The sequence below is a fragment of the Corvus brachyrhynchos genome, unplaced genomic scaffold, assembly GCF_000691975.1.
Source record: "Corvus brachyrhynchos isolate BGI_N302 unplaced genomic scaffold, ASM69197v1 scaffold84, whole genome shotgun sequence".
NCBI lineage: Eukaryota > Metazoa > Chordata > Aves > Passeriformes > Corvidae > Corvus > Corvus brachyrhynchos.
Window position 1 is genome coordinate 828,894 of NW_008237434.1, and position 15,460 is coordinate 844,353.

The window sequence follows — 15,460 nt, forward strand, 5'->3', positions numbered from 1 at the left end:
CCAGGATGGCCGTGGCCCGGCCTGGCCTGGCCCAAGCAGGGCCTGGCCGGGCCCGCTGGCCCCCACACGGGGCCCGCAGCCACCTGTGCCAGCGCCGGAAACGAGAGAGAGCTTGGGGGGGAGTTTGCCTATTCTTAAATGTGGATCACAGAGGTGGTCACAACTTTAAGTGGCTTAGAGAATTGTTCATATTCAAACTGGCGAGCTGATAGGTTCTATCAGTTCCCAGAGGAAACTGTAAGCACCCCTTAGCAAGGACGTCCCTTCCGGGACTATGCTTGCTAACCTATGACAGCACTTTAAGCTTTTATTCTTTTCACAATGCCCTGAATATTAATGTGGAAATATATTGGTACTCAGAAATCTCCACACGGTATTTTGCTGAAACACTTGTAGTTCTAAATTTCTATTTATTTTTTGCCCATCATTTGATAATTATTTACTGTTGGCTGTTGTCCCAAACACCCTTCCTGAGCTTAAAGATTTAACTTTTGGCCTAATTTACAGCGTACACAAATGCCATATGCATAAACATGAAAAGTCAGTGCTCAGCTTTTTCAGAAAGATGTTGTAAAAGAAGCAATATGTCTAGACAGATGAGGAGCTGTTGGGGAATGCTTTTGGAATTAGGGCTCCTTTTCCTAGACTCTTACCACAGTCGATTTCTTCTTTAAAATATACTGGGGTAGGTGCCGCTTCCACTGAAACCAGTTACAAGACTTCTTTTTCTTCATGACAGCATAACTTTAAAAAAAAAAAAAAAAAAAAAGACTGGCTAACTGAAAGATAGGCAAATGACGATGCCAAATCTCTGTTGTTCAGACACTCATGCAGCATTCAGATCACCATTACTGACTTACAGGAAAGCTTTGGAAGCAGGACATGCTGCTTAAGGGTGATTCAGAAAAGTCCAAGGATAGCCTTCAGTCCTGCAGTCTTTCCTGGACAACAGCAATGGAAGATGCAGGCTAGAATGTCAAAGAGTTAAACATGACTCAAAGACTGGAAACGTGCCTCCCTCTGTGTTATCAAGAGCTAATCTTTTTGTGAAATGATCATAGAATATCTCAAGTTGGAAGGGACCCTTATGGATCACCAACTCCCTGCTTCTCACAGGACTATCTAACACTAAACCATGACCACGAGCATTGTCCAGACACTCCTGGAACTCTGACAGACTTGGTGCCATGATCACTCCCCTGGGGTGTCTGTTCCAGTGACTGGTCACCCGCACAGTGGAGAACCTTTTCCAAATATCCATCCTGAACTTTCCCTGATGGACCTTCATGCCATTCCCTCATGTCCTATCACTGGTCACCAGAAAGAGAGAGGTGAGCATCACCTCCCGCTCCACTGCCCCCCTTGAGGAAGGTGTAGACTGTGTGGAGGTCACTCCTCAGCCTTCTCCCAGCTGAACAAACCAAGTGACCTCAGCTGCTCCTTGTAAGTCTTGCCCTCGAGACCTTTCATCATCTTGGTCCCCTCCTCAGGGCACACTCTGATAGTTTGATGTCCTTCCTACATTAAGGCACCCAAGCAGCACAGAGTGCTCGAGGTGGGGCTGCAGTGGTGCAGAGCAGGGCGGGACTGCCCTCGAGTCACTGCCCTCGCTTGGCTCACTGCACTGTGCTGGGTGCACCCCGGGACACAGCGGGCCCTTTCAGCTGCCACGGCACACTATTGACTCACGTACAGCTTGCCATCAACCCAAACACCACATCTCTTTCCCCAGGGCTGCTCTCCAGCTTCTCATCCCCGAATTTGTACTTATAACCGGTTACCCTATCCCAGGGGGAGAGTCCAGCACTTGCTCTTGTTAAATGATGCTGATGGGACTTCCATACCAAAACCATGGCAAGGTGCTGTGATCCCAGTGATAGGACTGGTGCAAGAATGTATAACAAGCTTGAAACAAGAATTTTCATTGCTCTTGTGTTTGTCTTTTCTGAATCCCTTGGATTATTTGTTGTCCAGGCAGAGTAGTGTAGAGCCCCTAACTAATCCAAGTGAATCCCACTCCAAAGGAAAGAAGATGTCTAGAAACAAACCTTCCCTTTTCCACAGGGTGGAAATTGCCTAGGCGGCAGGTAGTCTATGTCTCTACATTCCTACCCTCACATTGCAAGCCAGAAGAGATTTTGGCCAACTCAGGCACAGTACTTCATGAGCAAGTAGATGAGTCATAGCAACAACTCGTCCCATTTCAGAAAGCCAACACAGCCGTCAGAACGGGAGAAGAGGTTTGCAAGCTACTTCATAAACCTACGTTAATGACATCTATTTGCTGTTTGTCTTAGACAACTCTCACAGTAAAATATTACTGCAGGAGAGTTGTTCAGAGCATGCACAGGTACCCACAATCCTGATGGTGCTACTCTGGAGCAAAAGAGAGTAGCCTTTCCTCCATACTAAGTTCCTGTAAAACACAGACAACAGGCAAGCAACAGAGCTACGGTAACCCCAATAGCAACAGTTTCTCTGATCTCAATGAAACCTACCAGAGATACAGACTAGATATTAATTAAAAGCTTACTCTAGTGCAAATAATTATAGAGTAAAAAGCTGAAGTGGGCAAGATGCAAATGAAGTATTTTTGTGTTTGTGCCTCTGATAGTACTGGCACAAAGTTCAGTGAGGAAAGTATAAACCTAAATAGATATGTTTATAATGAAATCTGTAAATAAAACTTCAGGACATATCCACAGTGAGAATTAATTAAACTGTAAGGCTTTTTCTAATGCCAGGAAAATCTTACTGGCTATGGCTGATCTTGTCACCTGCATTTCCATCATTTTCACACTCTCATTCGCTCTCTGCTGTTGGTTTTGGTTTTTGGTATGGATCTCTCCAGATTCTTGTCAGTGAAAACCATCATACAGTTTGGCTGGATTCTGTGAGCCCTTTGGCATCAGAAGGAGCTGAAAGCGATCCCCACAGTGTAGAAATAACTCCTTATAGGGTAAGAAGTTGGAGCCTGTACCCATTTGAGGCATTCCCACAGCTCCTGTTGAGTGTTAGGTGTTTGTGGTAAGAGTCAGTCTTTCACAGGGGGAAATGCTCAGCATTCTCAGGAACTTTAAAGTCAGGCATGGGTGCTCAGCACTTCTCAAAATCCAGCCCTGCATGATGTAGGTTTTGAAACATGGGATAATTTCCACACCGGCAGCATCTATGAGCTTTGATATTAGCAGTCCCCTGAGAAATCAAGACAAAATCATACCAATTTATTTGGATTTTTATAAGGAAATCGAGCATAAGCTTTATATATTTATGTGTTTTCTTTGCACAGAGACCTTCCTAATGAACAATACAATGCCACTCAGCTGGGAAAAAAAAAGTGATGTGTGTATGAATGATGACCTGTAAGTTTAAATTTTCCATTAACCATATTGTAATGTATGTAATTTTCCATTAACCATATAACTACATATTGTGAATGTAGTGAATATAGCAGCAAACTGAATATTCAGTCTACTCTGATGATATGAAGTATAGCTATGATATGAAATCAAAGGGCCATGTTCTGTAAAAATGGATTAGTTAGTAACAAAGGACAGCAAACACAGTTGGGAAGGAAATTCAGAATACAGCATTGTGCCACTTCAGTTCAAGTAGCTCTTCAACAAGGATCTCTGAATTTGCTTTATATGTTGCCTATATTTATCAACTAGTAGTACCGAAAATATTAGCCTTTCTACTAGTTAGAATCCAGAGCAAACTGAAGTAACTGAAGTAACCATGACACCATATGTATTTCAGTCCTTTTTTCTCATACATATTTATATATATGTATTTTTGGAGGAGGCTTTTCAAGATTATTTTCCTCATTGGTGCTGCTCAAGACGTATTTGACTGAATTTGAATGCGGTGGGAGTTTTGCAATCCAACGTTTTGCCACTTGATGGCACTAGCAAAACACTTAAACTTGATCAAACTACTGAGCTTTTAGATTAAGGTAGTTTGAAGCATAGATGCAAATACTTCAAAAGGAGAAAATAAACAACCTCTTATATCAGCATTGATAACTTAAGTGTATTAGAAACCTGAGAATAATTCTGTGATGATTTCACAGTTAACTTCACAGGGCTGTGAGGTGCATTTCTTGTGACAGTTGCTCACCAGAATTGATCATCCAGGTAGAGGATGAGGAAGAGATCACAGCACCTTTCTGTGGATGTTCTTCCTTAAAAGAAAGGAACCAGGGACTGCTGTGACTCTATGCCCTTGTACCAGCTATATAAGGAGGAAGGAGACTTTACAGGAGTAGATCAAACTCTGCCCCCATACATACTGAAAAGTACATAACCTTGAACTCTGAGTATTTGACCAATAGATCATTAAAATGCTTTCTCCATTATTATGCACTCACATCTTAACCTGAAATATGCTGGGTCTGTAAAAACATTTTCATTTGTCCTAGTTTAAGCATTTTCTTTCTCTATAATATTCTACTTTCTTCATCTTTAAAAGATCTTTAAATTGAAGGAAAGAATATATCCTTTAAAATAAAAAGTGAAAAACACACACAGAAGTCTTCCACATTCATAGTCCAAGGTCTTTCAGAGCAAATATTCTTCCTGCCATCAGGAACTATTAAATGGTGACAGCTACATGGAACCTTTCCTGAAAAATGTACTCTGAGTGGTGCTAAGCATACCTACCTGGGAGCTATTAACACTCAGTTTATTTACCTTTTAGCCTGTGAAGGCTCCTTTGAGCCATTACTGTCTTTGGTGGGAAATGAATTACAAGGTATTTGCAATAACTCTTTACACTTTCATGGACCAACAATGCCTTTACCGTAAGGATGAACACTATCTATCCTTGTGCAGTTTTGCACTAGAATCAATCAGTGACCGTGCAGATGTGCTTTGCTAAGTGCACTGGCACTGGGTCACACACATATGCCCTCCCACTCAAATGTACTGGAGAAAAGTAGTTGCCTCCTCGCTTCTATAGGTGTAATGGGTCCTCAAGTTCCCATCAAACAAGACCACAAAAATTGGGAAAGGCCTTGAAAAAAACCACCCTTCAGCCACTGCCAAGAGCCTTAGTTACACACACACATCAGGTTAGACCATTGGCAGCTGTCCTTCCACTGACAAGACACACCAATAAGGTTTCCAGTGTGTTTAGTGACAGCACAGAATGAATGAAAATTCTTTTTTTTTTTTTGCCTCATGGGTTCTAATATGGTTTTGCTGTTTATCATGCCACAGAGTATTTATATTCCTCTGGCTGTCTCCCAGCTCCTTGACCCGTGGTGGTTCCCAGACCTCAGATTCCTGACCAAGCAGATTTTAAGGTTAGGCAAGGTAAGTGATCGCCTCCCTCTGCAAGAATAAAAGGCGGCAGAGAAAGTCAATTTACACATCTGAAACAATTTATTCTCCAGTTGTAATTTCCTTTCTGTTAAAATTGGCAAGAGTGATACATCTGATTCTCTTAATAATTTACAGAATACATGGGAAAGTAACAGGAAAGAGAAGCAAAATGTTCTCTGATCTGGAAGAGAAGGTGAAGGTCATAAGGCTCCCCATGCTTCATCACCTTCAGGCCAAAACCACACTTGAGAAAAGAAACAGATCTTTAGAGGCCCCTAGCATGTGTCAGAGAATTGAAAAGTAGTACTAAAGTGGGAGACCCTCATGAAGGTCACACGGGTTCCAATGTGTCTCTTATTACTATTACTGAGCAAGTGCATCTCTCCACCTAATGCTCTGACATCATGAGGGAAGCTACAGAACTTCTGCACAGAAGCCAAAGTCTCCATAAGGATACTCTCTCTCATGTGAAACTTGATTTATGCCTATTTTATCAAAAAGTATTTGAAGAGTGCCCACAGTGCAGTCATTGCTAGGGAGATGGGATGGCGTTCATCTGGACAACTCCTGGATTCGTTCTGGGCCTTTCCAAGCTGGAAGCATAAATCCCTCCACCATGAGCCTTGACTTCTTTTCAATAGACAGACAGACTCCATATGCTCTACAGACTGAACATAAAGGAGCAGGTAACACAATACTGAGCAACTGTTTCTTGTGTGATACTGGCACACTCCAGCAAAATTCTATGAGAACTCTGGTGAAAACACCTCAGTGCCAAATTTTAAAAAACTATTATTATCTTACTTCCTTGCCTGAAAAAGCTTTCTTCCTTCTCTTCTGCCACCCATTCTGGGTGGCTTCAGGCTTGATTTAAAAATATAACAAATATTCTAAACAACTGTCTACCCTTAAAAATGCAAAACTTTGCTGGCTGTTACAACCTGAGCTCACAAACTTCTCTAAATCATGGAAGTCATGAAAATGCATGTTCATCCTTATTTTATTGCTGCCTTAAGTTTAGATGTTAAAATGAAAAGTGATCTACAATGGTAGTTAAGTAGTTCTGCCATGCCAGAGCTCAAAGCACATTGACTGTCCTTATTTATGTGTATGTGTATCAGCAATATGTCCAATTATTGCAGTGAAAAATGTAGTAAGTCACACTGTAACACAACAAAATGGATATTGAAAATACTTCTTAGTATTTCTTTTCAATTCACATTCTATTACAATAATATAACTGTAACAGAATGTGAATTGAAAAGAAACTTCAAGAAGTATTCTTCACATCTACAGCACCAGTAGACATACACCAGTTCTAACTGTAGAAATGGAAAATCAATTAGAATTATCCATAGAATAAACTTTCAAAGATTGCTGGTCTGTAAGTACGACATTTCTATAAAGGCTTCCCATTATTAAGACAGACATGAAGTTTGAATCAGAGTCCCAGTTTGTTATAAAGGTAACAATATACAAATGGTTGCCAGAATTCAACACCTTAAGTCCTGTTATCTTTGTAGCATCACACATTAAAAGTAGATCTTTTGTTCAGCTCAGTTGACGTATGAGTAATTCTGCCATAGCAATTTGTGAGATATCACACCTCATGTTAATTGCAGCGAGCCCCATAGCATCACAGCACAGATTTCACAATGAAGTTGTGCATGTTGTTTCAGAATGTGTGAATAAAATTGATCTGGCAGTTGAAGTTTATGTTTAAAACACCCATGTTAATATGCAGAGAAATAAGTACAGGACTGTATTTAAACTCTTTGAGTGAAGGGACATATTTCCTCTCTGTAACCATGCAACACCTATCTTTATGGAGACTAATTCAATGATGGAGTGGCCCAGCTGCACCCTGAGTCACAGATGACTTGAAGAGAGCTCAGGTGCAGCTCCCAAGTCACAGCTATGTCATTAACCAGGCTACTGAACAAACCCCAGCCATGGGAGGAAAAGAGTTCCCACAGGAACTGCCACAGCTGAAATGATGGAGTCCCTGCAGGGCCTATGAACATCCCAACAGTTCTGTGTCCTCAAGGTGAGCAAGGGGAGGAGCCCTGAGTAGTTACCATTATCTCCTGCTTGGAAATGAATCTGGGACATCCCTCTTTTCATTGAGGAAAAAATGGGGTTTTAGCAATATGCAGATTTTGGTATACAGCTGGAAGAAACAAGAAACCTTGTGTGACAATGTACAAATAATAAAGCTTAAAAAAAGGCTATCATCTGACATCCTCTACCCATTTACCATAAAGACCCTTTGAAGCAAGGCCTGGTAGACAAGCCTTTCTAATGAAAGGCACAAGATTTTGGAGCTCTCAGTGAATGACTTAGATTAGCCCAGTAATACTGTACTTCAGGCATTTCTTTTATATTTTATTATACCACAAAGAAAACTAAGCAAATTAATTACTTTTTCAACCTTAGATATTTTTATGACTTGGTAAAATTGCCAAGAGACTCTTAGCCAGGCTTAGTGATTAAATTATTGCCCTTTGAAGTTAGTGTTTTATCCTGCTTGTCTTTAAAAAAAAATAAGTCTCCAAGGTAAAATATAAATAACATATTAGCATGGTATGAATAGCATGGTATTTTCTCTGCAAGCATAAACAGAGTATGTTTTTTGTTTTGCATTAATGATAAGAGGAATTTTTTTTTTGCTTATTTGGTTTTTTGTACTAATACTGCATCCCATTGTTAACTAATATAGAGCTTATTACAGAAAAGTCTAAGAAGATAGATTTTTATTTTCTTCACTCTGTTTTAAAAAGACATTCCACACATCACACGTTCCTGATGTCTTTTCAGTCTTCGGCACCTGGCAACACAAAATGTTCCTCATGTAATGAGTGGTATCAGTAAGAACACTGCCTGCACTGCTTGCACATTGATTTGTCTCTAATGTATATTGACTGCACTGATTCAGATAAAGTGTGGGAGATGCAAATGAGAATAGGTTGCTTCAGGTAAGCCATTACATTTCTTCCCTAATATAGGCTTCCCAAACCACCAGACACTTTGGCTAGGTACATTTCACCTGTATCTTATCTTTCCTTAATGAAATAAAAGAGCATGTTGTTCCTCTCATAGCCATAATTGCACAGTGCAGGTTCCTTGGCAATAAGCAGCAGCAACAGCATTAGGCAGAAAAATCTCTCTCTTGAAGAAAGCATGCAATTATCAGTTTTAGAAGATTAGCAGTGTTTGCTTAGCACACACACTCCCCTAACAAATACTGATCTTGCTGACTTGCCTATGGACTAATTGGGTTTTCTTGGCTGTGTTGTTCATGGCCTCTTTACCTAATGTAAATTAAAGTGTTTGAGAGTACCTATAAAGCACAACTTCTCTCTCATAAAGCAGATTTATGAGAGAGAAGCCTCAGAAAAGTCCGGCTTGGTAAGACCTCTTTATGTCATGATGCACAGCTTCAGGAACTGAATTAATCTGGCTCCTGTACAAGATTGTGACTCTGCTTTACACAGCAATTGGGGGAAGGTGTTTACTCTCAGTAAGCTGCTGTATGCAGTGGTGCTAAAGTTAAAAGAATCCAAACAGGGTGCTAGTCTTTCTTACTGGAATAAACCTCTGCTTTAATTTTCCTCAAATTTCATTACTCCCCTGATTTTAATAAGTCTTTAATTACTCTATCATTAAAAACTTAAAGCTGTAAAGAACGGCCACAGGAACATGGGCACGCAATGAAATCTCAGTTCTCAGTATCCCATAAAATCTCCAGTTTAGCTTTATCCCCTTCCTCCCAGAAATAAGTGTCATCTTAGAGACAAATTTTGATTACACAAGCACAAACGCAGTTACTATTAATTGTAGCTGTGCAAGAATTTAGTCCACATTTTCCTTCCCTTAAGCCACATAAAAGTAAATGAGAATCAGTATGATTGATCATGTATAAAAGCTGCAAGGGCAGCATCATTGGGAATTCTTTGCAAGGTGCAAGCAAAATGGGATTAAAGAACTAAGATAACTCCTTCTTGAATCTCACATCTCTCCCTGTTCTTGCAAAGTGTTACATTTAATCTAAAGCTCAGTGAAATGTGAAATAAGGACATTTTCTTTCTTTCTGTCCTTCTTCCTGACAACTCAAACCAACCCAAGACCACTGTGCCTACCATTTTCCTCCTCTCAGCTCTACCCTACACACAGGTACACTGTGTTCCCAAACTTCAGATCACCTGAGGGGAGAGACACTGGGATCAATGCAAGCAGTCATCAACCTTTCCATCCCAGTATCTCTAGCAAGGCTTTTAACCTGGTTGCTCTGAGGAAGACCAGAGGTAAGAAAGAACTCCATTAGTTTGTCCTTTATTCTTGGAACTTACTTAGAAACACCATGGCAGCTGTGATGCTTCTCTGCTGGAGTTTAACAGAATCTGAATTCATCAGTGGTCAGGGTAAGCACCTTGGTTTAAAATAAAGGTATATGTACTGATAGTTCCAGTCTCATGGGGGATGTCTCAGCACTGAGAATAAAAGCAACTCATGTGGCCCCCTCGTAGCCTCAGAAGCCAAGAGAGCTATTAGCACAGCTGCCATTCCCAACAAAGGCATGATGGATCACTTAGTGTGTCTGATATCTTCTGCTAGACAACTAATTTTTCACAGTCCAAAACAGGGAAAGAAAAATGAAAAAAAATTTTCAGTGGGATCAAAAAGTAGAATTTTTTGGGCCAAAGTCATGCCTGCCACCTTTGCTGAAGTCAACAGAAATACCCCTGAAATAAGAGCTGAGTGATTTAAAACATTTTATCACTACACAAATGGTAGAACAAGATCCAGAGAGAAAAATTAACTCTTCCTATCCCTTATGAAGTCTGAGATGAAACCCTAGACATTCATTATTTGCAGAACATTATGCAAGCCATCACAAGGTGTTTGTTTTTCATTTTACCCAGAAGCATTTTACCTTGAGAGTGTTTCACATAAAATACTGGAGGAAAGGGGCATGAAATTATTGTTCTGAATTGACAGGTATTTTGTTTTGGAAGATTTCAAAGATCACCTGCATGAACTCATGAGGAGCCCTTGGCAGCTACTGACTACACAGGGTTATGGGGAATTTGGGACAGGAGAAAGCCAGCACTTCTATGTGCCATGGCAGTGCTTGTCAGGAAGGGTTTGGCAGTAACTGTTTGAAACAGAAAAAGAATACGGTGGCATGGATAAGAAGCTTTTCAGGAAAGTAAAAGCTGATAATGTTAAGTGGGAGCTCAATTTGCATTAATTAGGTGCCATTCCCAGTCATCAGTACATAGCTGTACTGTTATTTATATAATTGGGTACATGAGTGATTTTTAGTGGAGTATTTGTCCATCCAAAACCAAAATCCTTCCACGGAATATGTAATGTTAGGAATAGTCACTTTTAGTCAGTTTTCACGGATCACTGGTCAGTTTAAGAAACACTAATCATGTGTGGAGGTGGACTTACAAAGCCTATTTTTGCACAACAGGAAGATCATCAGAGACCAAAATCTATTTCCAGCAAAGCTTAACAGGTTCAGAATTACCAGCTAAGGAGACAGTTACCACTGGCACTTAGGGAATACTTTAACTTCATTTGCTGTTCCCTCCATATGTTTTGACTTTCTCTGAGATTGGGACACTCCAGCTCTCATGACTGAAGGAGAAATCCCTGGTTAAATATGGATAACCCAGCCCACACTCAGGTGACTTTTACCAACAGAAGGTTGTGTTTAAAAGCTTTGTGACTTTTCCACATCTCACCTTTACAAAACTCATTAAGTAATTAATGCTGGCAGCATCATTGTGAGGTAAATAAGGAAACAGAGGCAGAAAGACTGGAGAGAGAAAAAGTGGTGACAGAAACAGGGTTGGAAACTAATTGCACTGCAGTTTCATTTTTACAAGACATCTAGAAACAGTTATGCCTTATGGTGACATTAGGAGTTCAGAATGAGCTTCACAATTCATTAAGCTTTAGTGTTTGCTGTTTCTGTTTGTAAAAATCGTGCACAGAAAATGCAATAAGAATCTTCCATGCTGGTGTGTGAATCAACCCAGAGCTCCTGCAATTGGCAATGGGAAGATGGCCTTCTGCAAAGACAGCTTTATCTGGTATAAGATCCAGCTCTCAGCTGCTTGTCACCACCTCTTTGCCTGAGACAATTAGATTTCCAGATCTAGTGGTGCAGATGATCATGTAGAGTTCCATAAAGATTTTATCACACATCACTGGGTTAACTTATGTTGATTAAATAGCTGATCTGGTCTAATCCCGCTGATTTTGTACCAAAAGAGTGAAGATGAGCTCTGTTGGCACATCCATCAGGTCAGTTTCCAAAGGCAAAGCAGACATTAGCAGCAGCTCAGAAAGAAGCTCTCCCACCAGCACAGCTGTCTTTATAGTGATTACTCATCTACAGCTAAAAATGCAGCTCCATCTGTCATTCTTATCAATACAGACGCACTGTTTACAGATGTGGCAATGGAAACAATAAGAGGCAGTTCATTTTAAAGCAGTTTTTATAATCGTGACTACAAAAGAAAGCTTACAGCTTCCCCTACCTACCATATGTGACTATCATGGAGAACTTGATTTCAAGTTATTTGACTTGAGTTTAGCTAAACTATGTACCTGTTGAAACTTCCACTTGAGTACTAATACTGCAGCAAATACATTTTCTCACCAGCTTTTACTTTTATTAGCATTTGCTAAACAGATAACTGAGGGAGAGGAGGGTGACCAACACATGTTATTTCAAGTCTTTAAAACAGTCTTTTCCATACAGCACATATATTTGGTTTATACCTTACCTATTTCCTCTTGTTTGTTGAAGAAAAGGGTGAAATGTTTTATCCAAATCCACCCAAGATAGTGGCCCCAACCCCACTTTTAAAGAGCTCAATTATAACTTGTCTCCAAGAATAACCAATATGCTACAAAACACTGAAAGGGCTCTGGAGATCACAACATACAGTCAGGTCTTCACAGGTAAGCAATTTTTATTAAATTAATTTAGTTGGGATAGCAATGTGAGACCACAAATTGTTAGCTCCTAAATTTCTCAAAGACATTGATTTTTTTGTCATTTAGTAACAAAAGGACACATAAACTGTAAATTATCTGAGATTTTTTGGCGGAATTGTGCATTTATTCTGATTTTCCTAACCCATAAAAATGTGTGACAATAACATATGTCTCTGATTAAGAATAGTTCCAATATATCCCCTTATCCTGGATAACTGTTATGTAACAGCAGTTTGCAGATTGACTGGAGAACTAGGTGAAGACAAGGAACTAATAAGTACTGCATTTACTAAGAATCTCACACTTCCACCACAAGTAATACTGGCAAGAGTATTATCAGACTCAGCCGGCAGAATCAAGCCTTCTCTTTGATAATACTTAAGCACAGGGGAAAGCTCACTCTAAAGCAGAGGCAAAAGTTCAGAATACTAAATCAGTCCTGACACAGCCAGTTTACAGAACTTCTGTAATGGATTAATGACTTCTTCAGGGTTTGCAGGAGGGGACGTTATTGTGATTATCTGCTTACCTTTTATCTTATCTTTTTAAGTTGGCACAAACACACAACAGCAATTCAAAAGACCTTTTACCTTGAGTAATATGAGTAACAGTGTCCATAGAATGAGTTGGCAGCTTTCATGTGAACGGGGCAGCGCTGTAGAGACGGAAATGTATTGGCTACAGGTTCAGCTGCTATTACTCAGGACAGTCTCACTGAACCCACCAATTATTAGTCCCTATTGCACTGGGTATTTGGTAAGTGACTTACTGCCATTGCAGACTACTGCTTCCTTGCTAACCATACCAGTATAAGTTTGCCAGAGTTTCTATGGTTTATACTCCTCCATTTGCATGAGTGATTTGCCTTTCTTCCTCCAGGGTGCATCAACAACATCAGCAGATTCTATTTTAATGCCAAGATTTACTCTTAAGAACGTATAAAACAGTACTGAAAAACTCTGTGTTTGTTGTCTTCAACACTTTTTATATTCTCTGTGACCTGTATAAAAGTGAAAAGATACTATCTGCATTAAATGCTACTCATGCAAGCAGAGCATAATATGGTCTATAAGCCAAGCAAATTAAGTTGAGAGTTGTGTTTTGCTAATGTATCATTACTTGTGATGGCTTTATATACACAGCTCTGATTGATTGTAACTGTAAGCAATTGTAACTGGCTAAGCAATTCTGCAGGTAAAACAGAAGGGACACATTCCAGCTCTGCTGGCTTTATAGCACTTCCAGGTTCAAACTGCATGGACTTACATAAAGCAGGGCAACTAAGTAAGGCGCTGTCATTTTCTTAGTTAAAGTCCAAAATGGCCCTGGATAATAAGTCCCCAAATTGTCCTGCTTTTCTTCTACTGGATTAAAACAAATCCAAGTAAGGAAATCCCTTCTGATTTACATTTTACATTTTCTGATGCATTTGCAAATTTCTGATAATTGAATCCCTGTATCTGAAATGGAAAAGCAGCCTAACGTTTTCTTCAGTGATGAAGAAAAAGAAGTTTTGCTTTATGATAATGAACACTCCAAAGAACACTTTCAACACTTTGTCTCTGGAAATAAAATCCAGACTAGCACCTTACATGACTCAAAACTGAGCAGTTTTATCGCCCTCTGGCTTCCAAAGTGTGATTGGCAGAGGCCTACCCTGGGCCATGCTGATTTACCTGAACAACACTCATCCACTTAAAGCCTACATATGTTGAATATCAAACATTCCGACTGCTCAGCAATGTAACTGCTGAAGTTCATTCTTTGGCTACAGGACTCAAATTTATGTTTGAACAGTTCCTTTGGCTCTGCACCAGTATCTGAAGCCTCAACAATGCAAATTATTCATACAGGTTAACAGCGAGCAGAGGATCAAACTGCGGTTGAGAAAGCTGAAAAGTCACATGCAAGTGAGCATCCTAAAAACCACCTGCAGCTGTTCTTAAAGAAGTTAAAAACACACTACTGCAAGTCAACATTTATACTATCATATAGTATAGACCACACGTGAGGTCTCATATGAGATGCTTTTAGAAGAAAGAAGAGAGCACAAGACATCTATACCCATTTCTATCTTATGCACTAGAGTGGAACAGTAAATTTTATTTTCTAAAGCATAAAGAGTGTCTCTGAGCTCCCTATATGACAGGGCCAGAAGCAAAGGTCTGGGCTGCTTCTCTTTGCCTCAGTGACCTCTAACTGTGCCTTTTCACTAGTCACAGGCAATGGTCTGCTAAAATAAGCAGTCCCTGCTAACAGACATAGATGGCAGTATAAATCCTGCTACTTTCTCCATAAAGAAAGAAACATTTATGTTGGTTTATCACAAGTGAGACCTCCTGAAGGGTGCACTGCATGCTTCCTTCAAGGTGAACATCCCCATGTATCAATTCTGCAAGAACAGTACTCCTTCAGTGTTCAGATGCCTTCACCTGTACTCAGCATTCCCACTGTTTTAACCAGCTGCTAAGCCACAGTGGTGAGTGAAATAAAAAGAGCAGCCAGCCTAGGTCAGCAGGGCAAAGTGACAGAAAGCACAGACCAGAAATGGGATGTGAACCAAGAGCAGGACACTCTGTCTCAGACATGAGTTCCTTATCTTGCTTCGAGCCCAGCAATAAACAACCTTCTGAAAATCACTGACATGTTGCAAACAGAAGCATTGCAGAGGCAGCAGCTTTCAGGAAGGCCCAAATTTGAATCCCTTCCAAAATCTGCATGTTCACTTTCCTACAAAGACTTCAAGCCCAGATATCTGGATCAACACACAATATGGGAAAATCCAGTTAGCCTAAGTAAGCCAAGCTTACCACTGGATATAAAGTATGAGGAAAGTAGAATTTTGTTCCACAAACTTTGGCATCAAGAAACATGTCTGCCTGCATGGAGACCAGAGGATGGGCCAAGAGAGATAACACTGCCTGAATGGATCCCTAGCTGTGAAGCTCCTCAGCACCAGACAGTACTGCTGGAGCTGCAACATTCCTTTTCTAAGACAGCAGCACAGAAACATTTACATGATCCTGTAAAAGGAGAGAGAAAAACTCCTCACAGATAACACTACTGAGAGAAAGAGACACAAGTCCTGTGGTTTCAATGCTTTTTATTTCTTTAACTGA

The 15,460-nt window shown here is 40.2% G+C and overlaps 1 protein-coding gene across 1 annotated transcript in view; it reads left to right on the forward strand.

Annotated features, from left to right (window-relative positions):
• The window catches only part of CUNH7orf31 (chromosome unknown C7orf31 homolog), a 21,543-nt gene extending 6,083 nt beyond the window's left edge, over window positions 1–15,460 (forward strand). The window contains 10 exon segments of the mRNA XM_017731164.1: window positions 1,178–1,331; window positions 3,290–3,362; window positions 8,330–8,359; window positions 9,450–9,628; window positions 12,049–12,189; window positions 12,192–12,305; window positions 12,529–12,618; window positions 14,642–14,744; window positions 14,952–15,387; window positions 15,389–15,460. Coding sequence (XP_017586653.1) covers window positions 1,178–1,331; window positions 3,290–3,362; window positions 8,330–8,359; window positions 9,450–9,628; window positions 12,049–12,189; window positions 12,192–12,305; window positions 12,529–12,618; window positions 14,642–14,744; window positions 14,952–15,387; window positions 15,389–15,460 — 1,392 coding nt within the window.